Source organism: Anoplopoma fimbria, chromosome 1, assembly GCF_027596085.1.
Source record: "Anoplopoma fimbria isolate UVic2021 breed Golden Eagle Sablefish chromosome 1, Afim_UVic_2022, whole genome shotgun sequence".
Lineage (NCBI taxonomy): Eukaryota > Metazoa > Chordata > Actinopteri > Perciformes > Anoplopomatidae > Anoplopoma > Anoplopoma fimbria.
Window position 1 is genome coordinate 26,205,815 of NC_072449.1, and position 22,707 is coordinate 26,228,521.

General features: G+C 42.7%; 1 protein-coding gene across 6 annotated transcripts in view; it reads left to right on the plus strand.

Moving 5' to 3' along the window:
* The window catches only part of tenm4 (teneurin transmembrane protein 4), a 111,065-nt gene extending 94,474 nt beyond the window's left edge, over positions 1 to 16,591 (plus strand). For all 6 annotated transcript variants that reach the window (XM_054599504.1, XM_054599567.1, XM_054599435.1 and 3 more), the window contains 5 exons: positions 3,397 to 3,632; positions 6,937 to 7,233; positions 8,387 to 10,001; positions 12,051 to 12,193; positions 15,833 to 16,591. In XM_054599504.1, coding sequence (XP_054455479.1) covers positions 3,397 to 3,632; positions 6,937 to 7,233; positions 8,387 to 10,001; positions 12,051 to 12,193; positions 15,833 to 16,591 — 3,050 coding nt within the window. The remainder of the gene's footprint in view (positions 1 to 3,396; positions 3,633 to 6,936; positions 7,234 to 8,386; positions 10,002 to 12,050; positions 12,194 to 15,832) is intronic.
* Positions 16,592 to 22,707: the final 6,116 nt, after the last annotated feature.

The following is a 22,707-nucleotide window of genomic DNA, read 5'->3' on the forward strand; positions in this document are numbered from 1 at the left end:
GGGAGCTTTCATCCCAAGCACCATCTGAGGCCTGGTTGGGTTCATCTTGAAAGAGCCATGTGGGCTGCTGCCATGTGAGCTAACCAAAGGTAGGTCAAAGAAAAACAGTTGGTAGTGGAATTTGTGGGTTATCTACCCAGGACACTGTTTCTGACTTTTTCAAATTCATTTTTCAGAGCTTTGATTGGAACAAACAAAATTCCATTAACCTCTATCTTAATGTGCTGAGATGGAGTCAGACGTTTCAGATACAGATATCTCAAAAACTATGTGCCTGGCAACATCTAGGGGTTAATGGATTAGTTAGCAATGCGTTGTGGGATTGAGGCAACTGACCTTTAAATGAAGATTTAACGTCTCACTAATTATCAATTACAGAGCTTACCCACTGCAGTATTTGTTGCAGTTCTGTTGTTCAAATGAGTTGTTGTGCAGGGCAACTCCCATTTGCTAGAATGGAAACACATATTGACTTTCTGTCATAAAACATAATTCTTAACGCACAATGCTGGTGGCCCAAATGCAGGATCCTCCAGGTTAAGTCTATTTACTGAGAGAGAGGCAGGCAGAGGGCGGACTGGTGTGGCTTTTTCCACCTGATTTGTCTCACGTTTAGGCATTCTGAAATCCTGTTTTGTACCTGACCAATTGCTTCATGGATTACTCGTTAATAATGTTGAACTTTAATACCTCAATTTTGAAAAGATTGCCCCACAGACACCCCATCCCCCCTGTAACATTTGATTCAGACTTAAAGGTGTACGATCTTCTGGCCTATACTGACTCAACACAAAGTTCTGTCTGAAACGGAAGATGACAGTCTCTGGTTTCTCACCGTTGCTCAATGGACTGGTCACCTCCGTTGTGACCTTGTCTTAGACATCTGCCAGTGAGAACAGCGGCGCCAGGATCTCTGCTGTTAATTAATTCACTATTGTCTGCTTTGTAAGTTCGCAAGTGGGTGATCACATAACACATGAATGCACCGCCTTCAAGATTCCTTTCTGGTCATCTGGTTGTGTTATTGTCCTCTTCTGGGCGAGCTGCAGAACGCCTCGGGGCTGTTAATCATGTTGTCATTATGGAGCTGAGAAATGTAAGATTTAAGGAAACTTTATTGTAATTGTCACTCCAATCAGGTGTAGAGTCATCAGTCATTATGCAGTTGTATTAATTAACAAGGCTCATTGTGTTTTTATTCTTCACAAAGACATCATTATTTACATTACATTTACATTACATTACATTATTACATTATTTGGTATAAATAACTAAAAATAGTGAGCCTTATCATGATGGTCAGGTGTACTGTTCCATTATTGGATCTGTTTAATGCAGACTACAGCCTCCTTAAATGTCAGTGCAAGACAGATCCCTCCCCCGCTGAACTGTATGCAGGGTGCAATTTGTGAAAAAATCACAGGGATTAGAAGGGGTTGAAGGGTTTTTATTCATAAAAATAAATCCTGAACCACAGTGCCGGATTTGATTTGAAATAAACTTAAATTGCTAGATATTTACCCCAACTACAGTGGAAACCTACACACCTTTATAGACAATCAAGCCTGTCAGGCCATTTCTTACAGCTGTTAAAGTAACATTTATAGAACAATTGTGATCTTTAGTCAAATTATTTTGTAACTTGAACTCAATTTCTGCATTTGCAGTAATATTTTAATCATATTTTTAAATTGATTCCATCAGGTAGCGCTGGGCTGGTCCTTTGTGGACACATAGAGGAAACGATCATACACAACAAAACAAAAGGTTAAATGCTAATGTAAACTGCCAGTACATAAAAACCCCTTTCAGTACTATGGATAGTGCCACTCTGCCAGGCGTGCAAAAAATATTATTTATAAACTTAGAAACAATATTTAATAAAAATAACTACAAATAGCACAACATGCTGTCAACATAAGAATAAATAAGCTACAGTTTTTGCCTCTCTGTCAAAATAAGAAATCGGTCTTCTTTGATGGCGGACCTCTGTCTGATATTTCTGATTTCCTGTGGAGGGGTCGTCTGCTGGGTGCCGCCCCTCTATTACCCACATATCTGCAAATGTGTGGGCAGGGGAGGATCAACCCCTGGTCCATTAACAGAGATGAACAGTGTACTGTTGACACCATGAGGACGTTCATCACATGGCTTAGATGGGGTGTCATCTCTAATGTCACAAAAGAGCGACGGCTGACACTGAAAGCTCATTTGTGATGTTGTTGTTGTTAGTACTATAGACCTTTGCAGGGTTTTTCTTGTTATTTGAGGTATTTTATATGGTCTTTTGCTGAAGTAGAATTAATCACTATGAGTGGGGTTGTAAATTTATTCCCACCAGGTATAAAAATAATTCAGCAGAGGCAGGGATAAATAGACCAGAGGGGGGGTAAATCCCCCCGGCAAATCCCACCCCGACTGTATACATGCATTTGCGTGAACTGCCCAATTCAGCAGTATTTCCAGCTTCATCTGGTCTCAATGGCCTCCTTTTGGTTGGGTCGGCCCCCCGGGGCCTCTGGTCAACCCCTGAAGTGTCGGTATGATGGAGAGAGGTAAGGGCCAGTGCAAGGTCAGCCATGTCTCCTCTGCCCATTTATTTTGCCTCAGCAGCATAGCACATCCTGTGGCAGTCTGAGCTTAAGAAAAAGAACACAAAACTGAATCTTCTCATGAGATGTTTACTGTACTGTTTGCTATGCAAAGAAATCGTCACAGTCACTTTAACTCGACATGTCAACACGAGGAAATTACAGTGTATGTTTAGATTTTTTTTTTTTCCTTTAAATTAAGTCAACTAATTAATGTAGTGTTTGACAAGTCATTAATTTTCCACTGTTCTTAATGAGAATAATATTCTACTGACAGGAGGCAAGAAGGAGATGCTCGCTGATGAATGTACATGAGATGCTCAGTGGAAACATTAGTCACTGGTCTGGAGCTGGAACACAGGCTGTCGTCACCTAGGGACAGTAATAGACAGGCTCAGATTTATCCCTTGTGTGTGTGTGTGTGTGTGTGTGTGTGTGTGTGTGTGTGTGTGTGTGTGTGTGTGTGTGCGTGGCCACAGGCAAACTAGCAGCTTTGATAGTTTTCATTCCCCCATATCCTCGAGGCTGCTGCAACAGCTGTAAAACTTTACTTTACTGGCACTGTGAAACCTCTCACTATTGATCTTTGTTGTCACGGACCCGACATTATCGCAGCGGTTCAGTTAAATACTGCTGCTAAAGGCTTTCTTTTTGCTGAGCAGCCATTTTAGGTCATTACATTTGTGTCTCACTGAGATGAATATTAGATGTAGTCCTCTTGCATCAGCTACCAGGAGCTCTTCTGTTGTTTGTACCTCTTCTTCTAATCCTAATCACTAACGCCCCAACCCTTATACATCCTTAGAACAAGTTCGGAACAGCTATTTCATCGGTCTGGATGGCTCGCTGCGGCTAGTGTTGGCCAACGGCATGGAGGTGTCCCTGCACACTGAGCCCCACTCGCTGGCCGGGACAGTCAACCCCACGGTCAGCAAGAGGAACGTCACTCTGGCCATCGACAATGGCCTCAACCTGGTGGAGTGGAGACAGAGGAAGGAGCAGGCCCGTGGCCAGGTCACTGTGTACGGGCGTAGACTGAGGGTAAGCACGCCGCCTTGCCGAGAGCGACCTTTGCTCACACACACCTAAAAAGGACCGTGAGGTGACTATGTGATGATGGTTAGGAGTGAGGAAAAATTCTGTCTCACTCAAAATGGCATTGAATTTCAGCTACCTGCTTGACATGACTCCACTTACTGTGCGATCTAGCCTTGACTGGAGGACCTCTGCATTCCTCAGCATGAGTGTTAAGTGTAGGCTAACAGACAGCAGCCCGGTTCACTGGAACACTGCTAGAGGGCTACGTTCACACAAATATAAGATTCTGTCCAAAGAAAAACACAATTGGACCACTCAATGCAGGGTAAAAATAACAAATTTAACTCGGCTAAAAAATGTTATCTTCAAACAAGCCTTTTTTGCACTCACTTAGTATTTTAATAAGAAGAGTCTGTAAAATACTTGGTTGAACAAAAAATGCAGAGGTAAATGACCTCAGCAAGCTAACCTTGCGAAGCTGACACAGTTAGACAATATCAACAGGTCCCTTTCATAATGGGATAAACATCCAATGTTTGACCATGATGCATCTTGAATGACCCACTGGAAATGATCATTAACACAGGCAGCACCTTTAAAAAATGCATCCTGATTGATTAGCTTCAATTTTTTTTTAGAATCTTTGTACGCCATATCAAAACTTGGGTTAAGTTGTCGTCCACGTTATCTGGGAGGCGACACAGCTAATGGGGAGGTGCCACTTTGTCTGTCATTGGCTGTTCATTTAATGGCCCTGTTGTCCCTTTGGAAGCGAAAGCTTCTAATGTATGTTACAGACAATGGCCCCAGGGGTGAGATAGGAAATGGGAGCAGCCTAATGGCAAGAACAGAGGGGATGAGCAGAGCTGGAATCATTGAGCGACCTTGAGTGGCATGTCAAGTGATATTACGTGGGTGGCTGGATGAGTGTGTGGTAGCGGGAGGGAGGGAGGGAGGGGCAGAGTCTTCACAGATCTTTTGTTTTGCTAGGAATGAGCAAAGCGAACGCGTTTGGCTTGTTGCTGTCTGTTACAGTTTACGCCTCTGACCGCATTTGTTACACCGTTGGACTACACATGCATGTGTTTGTTGTATTGGGCTTTTTGTGTCTCAAGGCGAAATGGGTAAATGGTTGTCCTCACTCTGTTCACCCCCTCCACAACGTCACGTGCTGCTCGGACTAACCAGCCAGCGACAATATTCATGATTTATGTAACCAAGGCACAGTAGCTCTGTTTCTCTCCATGGAAACAAACCCTCCTCTCAGATTGAGCAGTTTGCAAATGTACATTAATGGGTGAAGCCTTGTGGCTGCCCCTCCGCCGTAGAAACTCCAACCACTTCAATGTGGAGTTAAAAATGGAGACAATGCTGGTATCTCTGTATTAGAGTTTCAGTATTATCGCAGTGTCTTATTCTATTTTGTTGTTTGTGTAAAAGAGATACCAGCTGAAAAGGAGTAAAAGTTGTTTCCTTTGATTTCAATGTGAGAACAAGCAATAACGGATGTTATTGAAGAAAAAAAAGAGTAATTGTTGAATTAAACACGAGGACGGATGACAGGCATTTCCACTTTCCTTACAGATTAATATTGTCATTTGTCACAAAAGCCGTTGATATTGATTGAGAGATCAGATGTTGCTGTACTGTTTTATGCTGAAGACCGTTTCAATTGTAACATTGTAGGTTTAATGCACTGTAAAAGTCTCTCTACTGTTTCTACTTTCTTTGACAATTTCCTTTTAGAGGCAATGTCCAATTTACAATAATTCCTCTTGAGTGGGTTTCCGTTCTCATGGGATCTTGGTATCTCAGCTGTAAGAGGTTTTTTCCACCCTGTTGAGTCTTTGGTGAAACAGATCATGGCACGAATAACTTTCTCAATACAATCTGTTGGGACAGACAGCAGATATCTGCTGCTTATGAAAGAGTGTTAAACAAGGAGCTCAGTCTTTAGATATCAGGCACTTATCTTTCAGAATCTAGGCAGTTTAACAAATTACTCTTAATGCTGTAGTAATTTCCCATCAGCGGGTGCAGTCTGACTCATGTTATGACAGTAAGTTAAAATAAAAGAGAAGATAACAAATGTAGACCCCCTCCCGTTCTTAAACCTATGCCCATCTGAGGAGACCTGGGGCTCACAATGCTTGTGCCTCATTGTGCTTTTAGTGTAAAGTAATCCTCTCAATTAGGTATCAGTGACATTAATTGCCTCTGGTGTAATTGTCCCTTCACAGATGAGAGCCACAGGCGTGCTTTTCTCAATGTGAGATTGGAAAAGTTGGGCTTCAGCAAGCCCCTTGGACCTGCTCTTTGGCATTGGTCTGGAAAGTAGCCAGAAGCAGCTTTCTCAGCTAAGATGTTTTTAAGCTTTGACAAGATTTTTACCAAGCCGACGGTAGCACATCAGAAGAGAAACACTGTGTACATGAAGAAAAAGACATGATAACTAATACAGAATCGGAGGGGTCATTTGAATTGAAGCCAAAGACCTCTATGACTGCATCTTCCAGATGGTGTTTAAAGTAGTACCTGTTTCCTAAGACCCTTATTTGATTTCTTCTTCCTCTGGAGCTTCTGCTAACAGAGGCTGCTGACTGAGAAACGTGGTGCGTGTGGGGCTGCTTGGGGATCTTTTTGGCTGCAGAACAGGAGCTGCCTCCTTGATAAAGCCTCACAGTGGGTTCGTCTCTGTGCTGACCCGGACATGGTCTTAAGGATTACTCTCTTCAGAGCGGTGTGTTTTCGCTCTGATCCTAGTGAAACCTACGGGTCACTGTGTGCAGCCTCACACATTCAAAAGAAGCAAGAATAAAAGTGTCATTTAAACAATACTCTGAGTCACACTGGAGAAGAATTGATTTTTTCTCCTCTTTTCCAATTTACGGAAATGGCTAAATAAAAATGAGAGTCATCTGCGCCTGGTAATTATTTTCTGTAAGTAGTGAAAAAAAATGTAATGATCAATGTGGCTCTAATGTTTCTTGCATGAATAGGCATACTCCCACTTAGACTCCACTGAATTTTTGCACAAACAAAGAAATATGGTAATTCTTATAATTTCATCACTTCAATGGCTCCTGCTGTCCTGAGATACAGCTCCTCTGTTGTAATTAAAAGCTGTGAAAAAAAGAATAGAAAATAATCATTTTGTGATTAAAGCCCTCCTCGTAAGGTCCCACCTCAGAAGAGTGGTGCGCACCAATTCCTCTCAATCCTCTCAACTTCCCAACATGTTTATTTCGTCTTGGTGGAGCTGCTTTGGTCAAATTAAGTGTTACTAACTCCCTGCCTCCTCCCATAGGTTCACAACAGGAACTTGCTATCATTGGACTTCGACCGAATCACCAGGACTGAAAAGGTCTACGATGACCACAGGAAGTTCACGTTACGGATCCACTATGACCATGCTGGTCGGCCCACCCTGTGGGCACCAAGCAGTCGTCTGAATGGAGTCAACGTCACCTATTCTTCCGGAGGGCACGTGGCGGGCATCCAAAGGGGAACCATGTCCGTTCGCATGGAGTATGACCAGAATGGAAGAATCACCTCCCAGATATTTGCTGATGGCAAATCGTGGAGCTACACTTACCTTGAAAAGGTACGAATTGGTGTTGTTGTTGCAATGTTCATTAAATAGTTTATAGATAAAAATGTGATGTAAGACGGTAGGGACATGTTATACAGATAAATTCTGGAGGTAAGTCTGTGTAAGAGCCTTGACGGAGAATTTTAGACTGAAGTTAAAAGTTAACTTGTAATACTCCAGCAGTGTTTGTGCTGCATTATCAGGCTCCAGCACAGATATCAGCAGAAATGTAATTAAAACCTGTCTGGTGCACCGCAGACGTTATACTTTGTAACCACAGTCTGACAGCAAAGTTCAACCTGAAATAGCTCCGATGAGAGGAACAGAGTGAAATGTCACTTTCTACTCACTAATTGAAGGAAAGATTGTTGGGGAGAAGGTGAATAGCTTCAGTTCTCCAGCTTAGACATGTAATGTGAAAATGGTAGCCTTTCTAATAGTCTATAGTCAGTTTTTTTGCTGAGATGCTGACAGCCTGTTGTGACAGCCTTTGAACTGACATCATTTATTGGTCCAAGAAAGGCGCGAATCAAAATCTTTGATTTGCCAAGCAGCCTGTTAGTGAAATCATCTCTCAAGGAAATCTTAATGTCAGAGGAGTATCAACACCACTTTCAAGATGGGAATTATATTTGGTCTGAAACAGACTTGCATGCATAATGTGTTATTGCCTTTGACATTTTGCATGTCCTTTTGTGGTATACCAGCACAGTGTCTTGTTTATTCCCTACCAACACTAAGTGACAGTACACAGTAGGTAGGTAATGTAAGGAATAGATTCAAAGTTGTTTGGGGTCATACAAAATTGGAGGGGTCATTTGAATTAAAGCCAAAGACCTCTATGACTGCATCTTCCAGGTGTTGTTTAAAGTAGTACCTGTTTCCTAAAACCCTTATTTGATTTATGTACACAGTAGGTAGGTAATGTAAGGAATAGATTCAAAGTAACGTTTTTGTTTTGTTTGTTTCATTTAATTCTTTGATATTCTTCAATTATTATGTTATTGTAGTATCTGGGGCTAGACATACAGTGATTGCTATTTTTATTTTATTTGAAATCTTGTCTTGTTTTGGGATAATGTGTATTTAACAGAAAATACATAAAATCTAATGAAATCTTTCACTGTGTTTAAACTAAGTATGACTGTTTCATCTCTCTTTACAGTCCATGGTTCTGCTGCTCTACAGCCAGAGGCAGTACATCTTTGAATTTGACAAAAACGACCGACTATCCTCTGTGACCATGCCCAACGTGGCGCGGCAGACCCTGGACACCTCCCGCTCCATCGGCTACTACAGGAACACCTACCGGCCCCCTGAAGGTAACGCCTCAGTGCTCCAGGACTACAGCGAGGAGGGCCAGTTGCTACAGACCACATATCTGGGAACCGGCCGCAGGGTCATCTACAAATACGGCAAGCTTTCCAAGCTGCTGGAGATCCTCTATGACACCACGCGCATCGGCTTCTCCTACGACGAGGTGGCGGGCATGCTGAAGACGGTCAATCTGCAGAGCGAGGGCTTTACCTGCACCATTCGGTACCGTCAGATTGGCCCACTGATCGACCGACAGATTTTCAGGTTCAGCGAAGAGGGCATGGTCAATGCCAGATTTGACTATGTCTACGACAACAGTTTCCGCGTCACCAGCATGCAGGCTGTCATCAACGAAACACCGCTGCCAATCGACCTGTATCGCTATGACGACGTGTCTGGCAAAACCGAGCAGTTCGGCAAGTTTGGAGTGATCTATTATGACATAAATCAAATTATCACCACGGCAGTGATGACCCACACCAAACACTTTGACGCGTATGGCCGTGTGAAGGAGGTCCAGTATGAGATCTTTCGCTCGCTCATGTACTGGATGATGGTGCAGTATGACAACATGGGACGAGTGGTGGCCAAGGAGCTAAAGGTAGGGCCTTACGCCAACACCACACGCTACACATACGAGTACGACGCCGACGGTCAACTCCAGGTGGTCTCCATCAATGACAAGCCCCTGTGGAGATACAGCTATGACCTGAACGGCAACCTGCACCTCCTCAGCCCCGGGAACAGCGCACGCCTCACGCCTCTGCGCTACGACATCAGAGACCGCATCACACGCCTGGGAGATGTCCAGTACAGGATGGACGAGGACGGTTTCCTCAAGCAGCGAGGGAACGACTACTTTGAGTACAACTCGGCGGGCCTGCTGGTTAAGGTGTACAACAAAGTGAGCGGCTGGAGCATCAGATACCGTTACGACGGCCTGGGTAGGAGGGTGTCCAGCAGAAGCAGCACAGGCCACCACCTGCAGTTCTTCTACGCCGACTTGTCCAGCCCCACTCGGGTCACCCACATGTACAATCACTCCAGTTCCGAAATCACATCGCTGTACTATGACTTACAGGGACACTTGTTCGCCATGGAGCTCAGTAGCGGGGACGAGTTTTATGTGGCCTGTGACAACATAGGCACCCCTCTGGCTGTGTTCAGTGGCTCGGGACTCATGATCAAGCAGGTCCTCCATACAGCATTCGGAGAGGTCTACATTGACACCAACCCCAGCTTCCAACTCATCATCGGCTACCAGGGAGGCCTGTATGAGCCTCTCAGTAGGCTGGTCCACATGGGCAGACGGGATTATGATGTCCTCGCTGGCCGCTGGACAACACCTAACCACGAGGTGTGGAAGCGTCTCAACAGCAACCACATTGTGCCATTCAACTTGTACATGTTCAAGAATAACAATCCACTCAGCAACAATGAGGAGATAAAGTGCTACATGACCGGTAAGTTCACCTAACAGACCGATGTTTTACAGAGATGAGAGGATTTGCTTTTTAAAGAAAACTTTTCCCCCTCACCCTCCTTTGCAGAGGATTGGATTCCAGTGGTTACCCAGAGTCCTGGTTAAAAAAATATAAAAGTATTATTACAAAGTATAAAAACAGCCCTTGAAACTTCTAAAACCACAGCTGCCTTCCTCTGCAAAGTAGCAAACTCTGTGAAGTATTCCTCTGACAGCTGTGAATGAAAGGAAGTAGGAAGCATCCTCAAAATAATGATTTGATTTGTTTACAGGTAAGTAACTGTGTATAAATAGCAGATGACAGATGTTAAGCGAGTCCTACTAGCGCAATCAGTGATGCATATAACTTTCTTTATGTTGTTAAAATGACATGTTTAGGGGGAGGTGAGGGCCCCATGTCCTCATATTTGTGTGTAACTGCTATTGCTTGCAGTTCAGCAAACAATACTCATTTCAGGGCCTTTTTTTTTTTTTTTTTTTTTTTTCAGATTTCTGTGTTTTTTTTATTCAAAACAACAAGCCACAAATGGAAGAAAAACCCTGCCAAAATTAAATTGAAAAGCATTGTGCTATAGAGGCTTTTAAGAGCTTCCTCACAGGGATGCCATTCATGTGTGTGTGAGTATGTGCAGGAATACATACGTGCGTGTGCCCGGTGGCTATCGTTTTGAAAGTGCTCAAAGGTAACCATGCTGTATGGCAAAGCCCCCTCTGTTGTCGAACACTCGGGTCCCTTCCCAGAAATATCACATCGTTTTGTGTTGCTTTGTGGTAGGGAGGAGGTAAATGGCAGTGAAAGCACCCCAGTGGAGAAGGAGAGCACAATGGATCCATAGAAACTCAGCCAGGGCCGGTTGTATCAACCTCTTTGGCTTGGAAGGAAAACATCATTGTTAAGGATACTTGTGGAATACTGTGTGGTTAAACAAATCCGCTTCAGCCAGATCTCATTCCCAAATAGGAGATTTAATTCTTTAAATTCATTCTGCATTATATTTACTCAATAATGCGTGTGTTGGCTATCAAATGATTCATTTTATACCTTTATTCATTTACCCACAGACAATACTGAGAGGAAAAGTAGTCAATTTTTTGTCCAGGTGGAGTCTAGGCTTCTACTTCTTTCTGTTCAATAAAAGCCATTTAGCCGCCTGCCAAACAGAGAGGTGTTCAGCTTCACAGTCCACCATTAGGGGACTGACTGGCATTTGAATGCTAAGCATAGATATACTGTAGTGAGTCTGCCTCAATTGTGATTGATGGCGCTGACATTTCCATTCCTTTCACTAAATTATCAGGGTCCTTTCATTGTCCTCAAACAAATTCTTATTTAAAAAAAGCTTTGTCAGCTGCAACAATATGGCTGTGCCATCTTGCCCCCTCCAATTGTCACAGCAATGATTCTGCTGTCCATAACAAACATGGTGAAAGGCTTTTCTCCAAGTCATGTCTGTAGCCTTCTCTGTGATATTCACAATTAATGATGGATGGCAGCAGCACCTACGACCACGGCGCCGTTGGGTGCTATTAGACAAACCTCGTTATAATGACCGTATGGATTTGAATCCCAGACACTTTTGTCACTTTTCTCTTCATTAGAAGAAGAAAAAAAATGGTTGTATAAGAACTCGCTGAGTCTTCAAAATGTCTCGTGTTGAAGTCCTGTTCGCTTTGAAATGACATGACATTACAGTATATAATTATCAGCGCGGCAGACACTCTCAGATGTCACTTGGCTTCTCTGGGCCCCAGCTGTGTGTCATTAGCGTGGCACCTGCAGGAGTGGACAGGACTCATCGCCACCATCTCAAGTGTTTAATATAGCTTGTCCACTTTCACAAACAAATCAAGTGCTCAGGCCGCGTGATGAGTATTTCAAGGAGACAGCCACTTGACCGCAGAATGCCAACTGTTAAAATTTGAACAAATCAATTCCTCTTGGTTTTTATTTTTTATGGTTTCTCTGGAGCTAGAAGTGATTATGTATATTGAGACATAATAGACGAGACGTTTGTTCCTTCCGTTGCAGATGTGAACAGCTGGTTGGTGACCTTCGGCTTCCAACTGTACAACGTCATCCCCGGCTATCGCAAACCGAACACCGAAGCCATGGAGCCGTCCTACGAGTTAGTCCGCACCCAGATCAAGACGCAGGAGTGGGATAGCACGAAGGTAAGCCAGTCACATCACCTCTCCCACCTCTCACCTTCTTCAACTCTGATCACTACCCCTTCCCAACACCATTAGCAAGTAGACATGCTCTGCGTAGCCACACTCCCAGAGGAGCTGCCAGCTATCAGGCCAGAACACAGCCCAGCGAGCCAGGTCCCTGCCCCTAGTCCTCATCTTGGGGAATGGGGTCAGGCTAAACAGCTCTTGTAATTGTCCTGCCATTAGGGAAATTCACTCTCCATTCCCCCCACCACTGGTCATTGATTTCATCTCAGTCTTACACCGTTAGCCAGGGTCTGAGAAGTAGTAGACATGCTCTAATTCCCGCGTTTATCAGCCCCTTTCAAGTTGCCTCCAACTCACCTGAATTATTGAAGAGGCCACTGTTGTCTGGGGTTTGGTTACAGCTAAGACGAGTGAATGCCACCCATCAGGGGGCCAGATTCATGTTGAGTGACACTCTGGCTGCTACCTCACCACAGACGGTTCGTATTTGTTATAAAACATTTGTGAGCCTAAAAGCTATTGGGAAGATACAAAACAAAGTTATCTAAACCTGTGACCTCTGATCAGGCCAACCAACCAGAATAACACAGCAACGGAGCATAATAAACAGAGACAGCAGTGATGTGACACTGCTGTATTACTATCTACTATTGGACTTTATTGATAAAATAAATACTTGAGAATTAAAAATTTAAAGAGAAAATGAAAAGACAGATATAATGTTTTCCATTTCATTTCCTCAACATTTTGTTATTCAGCATGTGACCTTGGATATAAATATATCCAATTTTACTGGAAGTATAATTTGCATTATTTTTTTATTATAATTTTTTTGTCAAGTATGTGTTGGTCGAAATAGCATCGGACTACGTGCCCTAATGTGCTTTATCTGCATTTAAAGGAATTTCAGTGTTGCCCCAAGCTGTCCAGCACACAGTTATTATAGGGATCATATGGGAAGTGTAGAACCATAATAGCAGGAATCCCAGTTATGTCTATATCTAGCGTTATGGAGGGTTACCGTCAAAGCTCCCTGGGAGTGACTCATGCTTGCTGCTTGTGCCTGACACTCCACTGAGAATATCTGAACTCACCCAAGGTACCAATCTACAAAGGAGCTGCAGCAGAGGAAAGCTGTAATTGACTCCAAAGACACCCCAGCCGTTTCCATTTCAAATATCTGAGAGAAGTTATGGATGGATGGGAAAGTGTTGATAGATAGAAAAAGAATAAATGCAACAATGCAATAAATGTCTTTTTTGAAGACATGGAGTTGCAATTTGGAATAAATCGGACAGATCTCACAAATGAATCAACAAGATATTTAAGCTATATTCTAATTGACTTAATATGTTTAAAGGCTAAGGAAATCACTCAGATTCTGTTTTTTAAAGTAAAGTCCTTTACCATAATTAAAGATGGCAGATTGCTTGCATTTTTTACCATCACTTTCTTGGAAGCATTCTCGTAATAAAGACTACAATGAAATTATTGTTATATTCCCTTCACTGAGAAGCACTGAATAGAAGAATGTAAATTTGAGCAATAATAATAGTGAAATAGTGAAAGCTTTGTCTAGAAATGCAGCCTTTCAAGCGTATATTCAAGAACACCCCCTAGATAGAATGTAAATCAACGAGCCGAGGCTTTAAATAGCAAATTTAGCCTAGATTTAAAGGTTTTACTCCTGATTGTTAGGGAGCTCTTCCTTCAGCACAGCTCTGGAGTAAATACTGTAATGATATGTGAGGAAGGATTGAGATAATGAGTCTTTACCCTGTGTACAACCAGGCATTGATATTCTTATCTAGAAATCCTGCTCCAAAAATTGTGATCTGAGCTGCTAAATGCCAAGTTGATCCTCTCTGCAGATGGCCAGAGCAGCCTAATTAAATGTGGGATTCTTTGAAGCAGGGATATAGCTTTAAAACTACACATGCAGGTGTATCCTGTACACTCGGCGTGCCTGCCTTTCGATCTCTTTTCATTTAAGCCCCCATTTGGCCGTGCTGCTGAATCCGCGCACCGATTGAAAAAGTGCCGTGAGGGGCCAGACAGATGAGGCTTGTGCTGCACTAGGCTTGATCTCTCATTCTGGGTTTCGCTGGAGGCTGATTGCACCCCATGCTACGTGAGTGATGCCTCTCTGGGAGTGTCCCAGGAGGCTGTTCCAGTAAAGTGGAGGACATTGCCCCCTTGCACACCCCGCCCCCACCTTCCCCCACCGCCGCTGGGACAGCTGACCGGGTCACAGTGTTGGCACGGTAAACAAACATGGAGTGGCATGGTGTGAAGTGTCCCCCCAGGCCGTCTCTCCCAGAGGGGCCCAGCAGCACAGCTGCACCCGTGCCCGTCCCCCCACCCCCCCTCATATGTTTCCTCTTCATGCAGGATCTGACGCAGTGTCACGTCAAAGTGCGGGCATATATGCTGGACACTGTGGCCTGCTCCCTCACTCCTCAAACCCCACCCAGCTCGAACCGTGTGACAGAATTAGAACTGTCAGGAGGACTCTGGATGTGACTGGTGGACTCCTGGAGACGCTCACAGCCTCTCATCTTGGGCGATGGCAGGAAGGCACAGTGTTCGACAGCCTTTTTGTTGCTACTCAGACGCATTCAGGCGACTGTCTCGCTGCGTGTCGGCCAGCTTCCAATTCATATCTCTCGCCTCATTTGAACTTCTCTCTTTCTTCCCAAGGACCATCTCTTGTCAAGTAGTATTAGGACAAAGTATTAATTTGGGCTCTAGGGAATGTGGTATCTATACGAGGCTTTGATCCCTAAAGGAATGATATATATACACACTAGTTATCAGCCGATTCCTGTTTCATATTTGGCACAGCATGGCTGTCAGAAGATAGTAATTTCACCCTTTTTCAAAATATCATGCCTGTCACAAATGATCAGAGAGATTTGCATTTGCTGACAAACACCTCTGCCCTTACCTTGACTGTGTGTGATACATTCACAGTTTCAAAGCATCGTGGATTTGTTGTTTGCCATTGATAATGGATGAGAAGAAATTACATCATTATTTATATACATAATGTACTCAAGAGGTTAAATAAAATAAGAATGCAGAATTTTCTCTACCACCTGTAAGCTTTATTTGTACACCTTTTAAATTTATTGAATGAATTTTGATGATGATTTTGATGAAAAGAGCTCCAAACCTAATGTTTGGTAAAACTTTAATAAACCAGTTCTTAAGAAAATCTGGTTTCAGCATTGGATGATTATAGATTTTTGGTTTGTTTAATGAGTTGTTTATTTCCCTACAGGTTTTACAGTGTATATTAGACCCAGATCATGTTTTGTTTTTTTTGCGGATTTCCTTCCCATTAATACACATACATTTTAGACAAGGTGTTGAATCATCTTCATTCAGTCATACGCAGATGCATCTGAAAGCCGACACGGCTGTTTAGTCCCCATGCAGTCTAGGAATATGGTTTCACAGCAAGGTGTGAGGTGATCAAAAGAAAGTAAAAATCTAGAGGAACATCTTCAAACTTTAAATTGAGTGAAATGGTGTGAAACTTTCTCACTCAGAAAACAAAAAATGCATCTTACTGTCTATGTAGATGCTGCGGGGGCTGCGTGACTAAACAGCATTGTCTTTGTTTTGCAGTCTCTGCTGGGTGTTCAGTGTGAAGTTCAGAGGCAGCTGAAGGCCTTCGTCAAGCTGGAGCGTTTTGGCCAGATCTACAGAGCTAAAAGTGCTGGATGTGCTCAGACGGAGGACAAGAAGATCTTTGCCTCCGGTGGCTCCATCTTCGGCAAGGGGGTGAAATTCGCCATCCGAGACGGTCGCATCAGCACCGACATCATCAGCTTAGCCAATGAAGACGGGCGCCGCATGGCCGCAGTGCTGAACGACGCCTTCTACCTCCAAGACCTCCACTTCACCATCGCCGGAATGGACACCCACTACTTTGTCAAACTTGGCTCGGTGGAGGGAGACCTGTCCCTCATTGGCATGACGGTGGGCCGGCGCACCCTAGAGACCGGCGTCAACGTGACGGTGTCTCAGGTCAACACTGTGCTCAATGGCAGGACTAGGCGCATCACAGACATCGAGCTACAATACGGCGCACTGTGCTTGAATACGCGATACGGCAGCAGCGTGGATGAGGAGAAAGTCCGCGTGTTGGAGCTGGCCCGCCAGAGATCTGTCGCCCAGGCGTGGGCCCGGGAGCGCCAGAGACTGAGGGATGGAGAGGAGGGCTCGCGAACCTGGACCGAGGGAGAGAAGCAGCAGCTCCTGGGCTCGGGGAAGGTGCAGGGCTACGACGGATTCTACGTGGTTTCGATCGACCAGTACCCTGAGCTGGCAGACAGTGTCAACAACATTCATTTCATGAGACAGAGCGAAATGGGCCGAAGGTGACATGAACACGAGCCTCTGGAGTGACAGACTCACATGTAGGACATGGGACTTCTTGCCAAAGACAGTTGTGTACATGACCACTTCTTTTTTTTTTTTTTTTTTTTTTGACTGTGCTCAACTTGATTTTTAATATACTGTAAAAAAAAAAAAAAAAAAAAAAAAAAAAAAAACATGGTTGCAATCAGTTGCACTGTATTAATAGAAGAGTGCCCTTCTCCTTTTGAAGATTCTTTAACAGTCTTTGCCCTCCAAGTGCGGCTGCTAGAGGATGAAAAATGTGCGCTGTCTGTGACTTATTTTTGTGACTCCATTTCCTCATCCCTGTTGGTGATTCTGTTCAAAGAAATCCAAGAGGAGTATTGGTAATGCATTATGTTCACTGGCTCACTCGGCTGCCAGACTTGCAGATTGTTATTCACAAGCTCGCTCCATTCTGCCTTTTCCGCGCCTCAGCCAAGGAGATTCCTTCTCTTTTAATCACTTCTTTTTTATACTTGAAACCCTCATAGCCCCTGTCATCCATAAATAATGAGAGAGATTTCTGTCGGCGGTAGAGCCCTTCATCAAAACCCCAGCTGAACTTGTCAAAGCACCTTCATTTGTGTGATGTGATTTTTTTTTAAGAGGGGGATTGATACTCATCTGTGGTCTTAGCTTGGAAGGCTTCAGTGCACCCTGACTGTGCATGTTGATGGCCTTCTTTATGAACTACAAAATTAGCAAAACTGCTTAATCAAGCTTACTTTTTATGGTAAAGCCAACAAGGTCACTTCTTTTTTTTTATTTTGTGTGTGTTTTATTTTTTTAACTGGAATTTTTTTTTCAAGCAAAAAAAGGAAACCATAAATTGTTCTCTGCTCCCTTTTATTTGACCGTGGTCAAACAACTTAATTATGAAAATAGCGAAGAGCCAACCCTGTAAAAAATACTGTGGAATTAATGTCTGTATTAAACAACAAAAGGTATTTTACAGGAATGGTTTTGAATTACATTTTAGTTTTGTTTTATAAATAGCTATATGAATTAACAGTATAACAAATGTGAATTAAAAAAAAAATGTGAACTATTGTCCCTTTTATTGTTAATTGTTGTACTTGAACAATACATAAGGGTGTTTCAACACATGGAATAAACTATGAAAGGTGGTTTAGTTTAATCAATGACTGTGTTTTCATTAGACCGACTACATTTTACTGATCTCAATTGCATTTGAAAGGCAGTGTTTGTTTATCAATGAGCTTAAGTCAGTATTCCTCACCACAATGTCCAATCAAATAAAGCTTGGGATGAAAATGTTTTTTAAAAGTGAGTCAACAAAGATGGTTGAAGGGCCCAATGTCATCAGTGATACGTAAAACATTAACATATTGGCTGCTGAGGTAGATATATAGGCTTGGCATTGTGTTGTGGGTGAGATGAAAAATACAATTTGCCTTTGCCCTAAGGGCTGCCCGCAGGTCAGCATCAGAAGTGCTTTCATTCTCCGGAATAGGGCTCCACTTGGTCCCGTGGCTGGCTGAAATGCATTAGTCCTGCAGGTGTACTAGTCCCCGTTTACAGACTAAAGGTCGTCCATACACGGTAACCTTGGAAATAACCCACATGGACACATTCTAGCTCCCATATGTCCGTGTCCTCCTCAGTGTCGATCGCAAAGGACAATTCTGTTCATTCCAAAATGTCATTATGTGAAAACTCCAGAGGAATCAGGACTATTTTGGAAATGATGACATTGATTTGACTTCTGGTACTTTTTGAACTATGCCAAGCCACTCCACACTCTTGACTTCCTTATCATTTGTGTGTGTGTGTGTAGGGCTGGTGGGAGCATGATTGAGTGTCTCAATCTGTACAAATGTTAAAGCGAACAGTACACGGTCATTTTTCTTCTGCTGCTGGTTGATTCAGTGAAGTTTTGTTTCCCCAAAAAATATATATATGTATGTTCAACATTATATGAATGAAGGATATTTGCATTGTGGAATATTGCACTGAGAACTGTTGCGTCATAAGACTGTATCTTTTTCTAAAGTTTTGGACTCATTTTGAGTTTGGGTTTGTTCTCAACACTGTGTTTTTAGCGCTTCTCTTTGACCATGTAAATATGAAGACATCCAAGTAAGCTGTAAATAAAATGCAAATGTAGATACCTCTTAGAGCTACATCAGTGACCCTGTGTAGTCTTAAGGTAGAAAAAAAATAAAGGGAATATTTTGTGTTTATTTTTGGTGTTTTGTTATATATCCTGTATATTCTATCTAATACAGAAACATAATTTGTATTGCTTCATCTCAAATGGAGACATGCAAAATATCCTCACATAGATTGTCTTACAGTCACCTAACTGCCACCCATTACTGTGTAGATTTTAATATTTATTTTTTGCAGCTTAGAAGTTACAGCCACTATAGTATACATACATTAATTCTCACCCTACAAGACATTTCATAAGAGGTTTTTGAGGCTAGTTTGATGCAATATGATAATACAATATTGCACCATGTGCCATTATTTAGTCAGACATGCACTACCACCTGTTAAGAACTCAAATCTTCAATTTAATTCTCATATGGAACATATGGCTAGATCAGCAGCACACCAAATAAAGTCTATTAATATCAGCATCTCTACAGTAAATTTATTTCACTGTCACAAGGAGAGGCAGCCTCGAGGGACGCTGTGCAAAACTTGACTATTAATTAACCTGTCCAAGTTGAGGACCAATCCTTTGATGTTACAAAAGCCAGCAGGAGACTGTGTGTTTTTCAACTTGATAACTTTGTTGAAACAAGTGGAGCTCGGGGGCTAATCCTGTTAGCAGGCGGAGTGGCTCGGGAGTTAGCTGCCAGTATGTGGTGGCGGCTAGGGAGCCCAGAACATTTACACTCACTGCAGGCAGAGCTGAGCTCCGTGCCCAGAAGAGAGTGTGATGGCCTGTTTTACCTAAGCAGACAGTACTCTTATTTGTTCTTCTCCACTGCCGCTGATCTCCATGCTTGACAGACATGCATCGTAGGGAAATGATAACTTCCTTATATTTGCTTTAGTCAGTTTGACTGTGCAAGGTTTTTTGTTTTTTTTTGCAAAGTAAATTTCAAATAGGCTCTTGTCTTCCTTGAGACGGCCTGAGCCTCGAGCCCCACATGCCTCCTGTAAAGAGGATTTCCTACTGGGAACAGAAAGTCCTGCTAGCAGAGAGCCTGTGCAGAATGAATTCTGCTGCAGAGAGGCAAAATGTCCTTTGGCCTGGAGGAATGTAGTCTTTTGGTAGAGTCATAATACCAATAACTTCACCTCAGCCCCTGCTGCAGAGTGGAAGTTGCCACAGAGCAGGGAATTGTATTTTTAAATGTAGCTGATGATTAGAATCAGGTCTACGTAAGTACAAGCATTTGGTATAACTTTTGATCTATTTTGGGAAGACTGGAGCTTTGACAGCTATTCACACAATTCATAAAGCCAACACATACGTTACAAAATGTATTGGGTCTAAATGACGTGAAATTTAAGGATATAATATTTTTCTATTTTGCCTTGAGAACCGTCTTTCCTGTGATGCTGACAGTTTTGCATATAGCACTGTGCTTCATCACTGAGTGGCTGAAATGAGCATGAAGAAAACGGTATAAGCTGTGTTGAAAGAAATGGCTGAATCACTGGTATTGATACATGTCCTTATAATTAAAAAAAAATCACAAATCTGCTGTTGTCGTTAGTGCTGTGAGGCAGAAAAAATCTCTCTGATTGCACCTTTAATCGATTACAGCAACTCATCATGCAATGGCCACAAATAACAAAGGACCTAAACAGAGGTTGCTGTTGTAGAATGGGTACACAAAATAATTAACGTCACATAAATCAGACAAAAGAAAAATAATAATTAAACCCTTGTTTTTGTGTTGCTGTTGTGTTTGTTTGTCTTTTCTTCTTATTTCAGACAGCTGCCTCTGAATTGGTTTCAGAGTACTTCTCTGGTGCATGCTCACTTAACACCGACCTACACATTGAAATCTGACTGACCCTTTCCAGATATTTACGTGAGCAGAGAGAGGGAAATCCTGGTTTTAGAAAGATTTCATGTCTGACCGGCTTGGAAGGCGAATTTTTTTCCCCAAAAAACATGCACAGACTATTTCACATTACCTGTGCTGAGTCTGATGCAAAGAGATATCTCCACATTGCTTTCACACTCCATCTGTTTCCCCCTCACTGATCATTTGGAAACTCTTGAGCCCAAGTGATGGATAAACACTGGCACAGATATCTGCTGCTGAAATCAGCAAAAGGCTTATTCCTGTTGAGGCCCAGCCATCCATCCCCTCTATGAATCCTGTACGTAGCCTGAAAATAAGAGCTTGAATGAAACACCTGTTGTCTCTTGTTTTCCTCTGTCTGTAAATCTCAGGTATTGTCATTACATGACTGCGTTTATTTTCCTGAAGATCAGTTGAAAAAAAGCACCCCCTTGCCACCATCCCAGGCTGGCTACACTTGTTCGAGTTTTCCCAACAGCCATAAAATAACTGGTTGCTATGATGGTCCACATCTGCTGTGTAGCCTGATAACACCATATGCCTGAATGGATAGGACTGCTTCAGATTCTGTCTTTAATCATTCAGGTCCACATTCCCCTCTCTACCAGTTATGCAAATGGTGGACCAATCATAAAAGCTAATGGGGCAAGGAATGGTAAACCAACTGGCCATATAGAAAGAAGTGAGGCTGAATTTTCCTCAAGGTTCAGGTCTCCTTTGGATGCCCACCATGATGACAAAACACAGCGGCAACAGAAACACTCAGTGAAGAGCTAGACTCGGAAATGAAACTGAGGTGATGGTTTCCAAAGTGTCATATTTCTGTGGGTCACACAAAGGCCAGCGTTGTCTCTCATACAACTGACCTGCAAAGGGAAAATGGATAATGTGCAGTACTAGCACCTTAAGCAGTACAATGCTGCATGCTTGTAATATGAGAGGCATTATATTCCGCAACAGGGACTCTTACAGTAAGTGTGAGAGAGCCTGTACTCCTCCATTGTAGAACAACATGACCAGACAGTTTTGGACCTCTGTGCTTGTATGAGAAGGACTCAGGCTTTCAGTGTTTTTTTTTGTAATTTTCACTGGGACAAACATTGCCAAGATAATCAATAATCAGTGAAGTAGAGCCTCACAAATTCCCAGTGTGTTGTTTCTTACCAGAAGTGATACTGACTCCAGACTTACAGCAGACTGTGATAACAACCACGGGGTCACGATCTGCATTGTTTTTCACCTTTTTTGAGAAGCGTTACAACAACAAAAAACATAGCGGAAATGTCTTGAAAAGCCATTTTTACATGAAAAGTGAGATACATATTTAATCGTGAAATTGTTTGTTTTTTATTGTTTCCTCCCCTGTTACCTCAGTTTGTGCAACTGAGAAGTGTGACAGCTCTGTCTCTATTCTCTCTCTGATCTCCATGGATTATGGTGGAAGTGATGCTATAAGAAATGAATCCTGCAAGTGAAAGGTGAAATTCTTTTCTGCCTTTTCAGAAATACATACTGCGAGTGCACGTATTTGTGTGGCTGATGTGAGCAGCACTCCAGCAGGGGTCTTTAGTGGTCTTGATAGACTCACTGGAGGCGGAAGCCGCAGCTGCAGCTGCCGTCTCCCATCACATTTCCCCTGACAGGTGTGAACAAAGGACCCAGAGAAATGTCACTGCAGCATTTTTAAGTCACTCGGACACACCGCTTGCATTCAGGAGTGAAACTGCCTTTGCACATTATGCAAATCATATTGACAGCATATCTAATGCTTTTATTAGGCTAATTATACCTAAGGTCAAATCTGTTCATAGCAAAAGATCAGCACACATTCACAACCAAGTGTCTGGAAGTGTTTGGGTTGACTGAAAGGTTAGCTAATGCGTAATGTCTTAGGACAGCTTATCATGTAGCACTTTATGTCCATGAAAAAACGAAAGACTATTAGGTGTTGTTGATTTCCTTCTGTGACATGAGCGCCAGTGATGATCAGTCAGGGGCTGCCGTTAATGTTTACAGCAGCAATAAATATCATGATGGATGATATGGAAAGATTTGGAAATTGTATCATAAAATTTAGGAAAT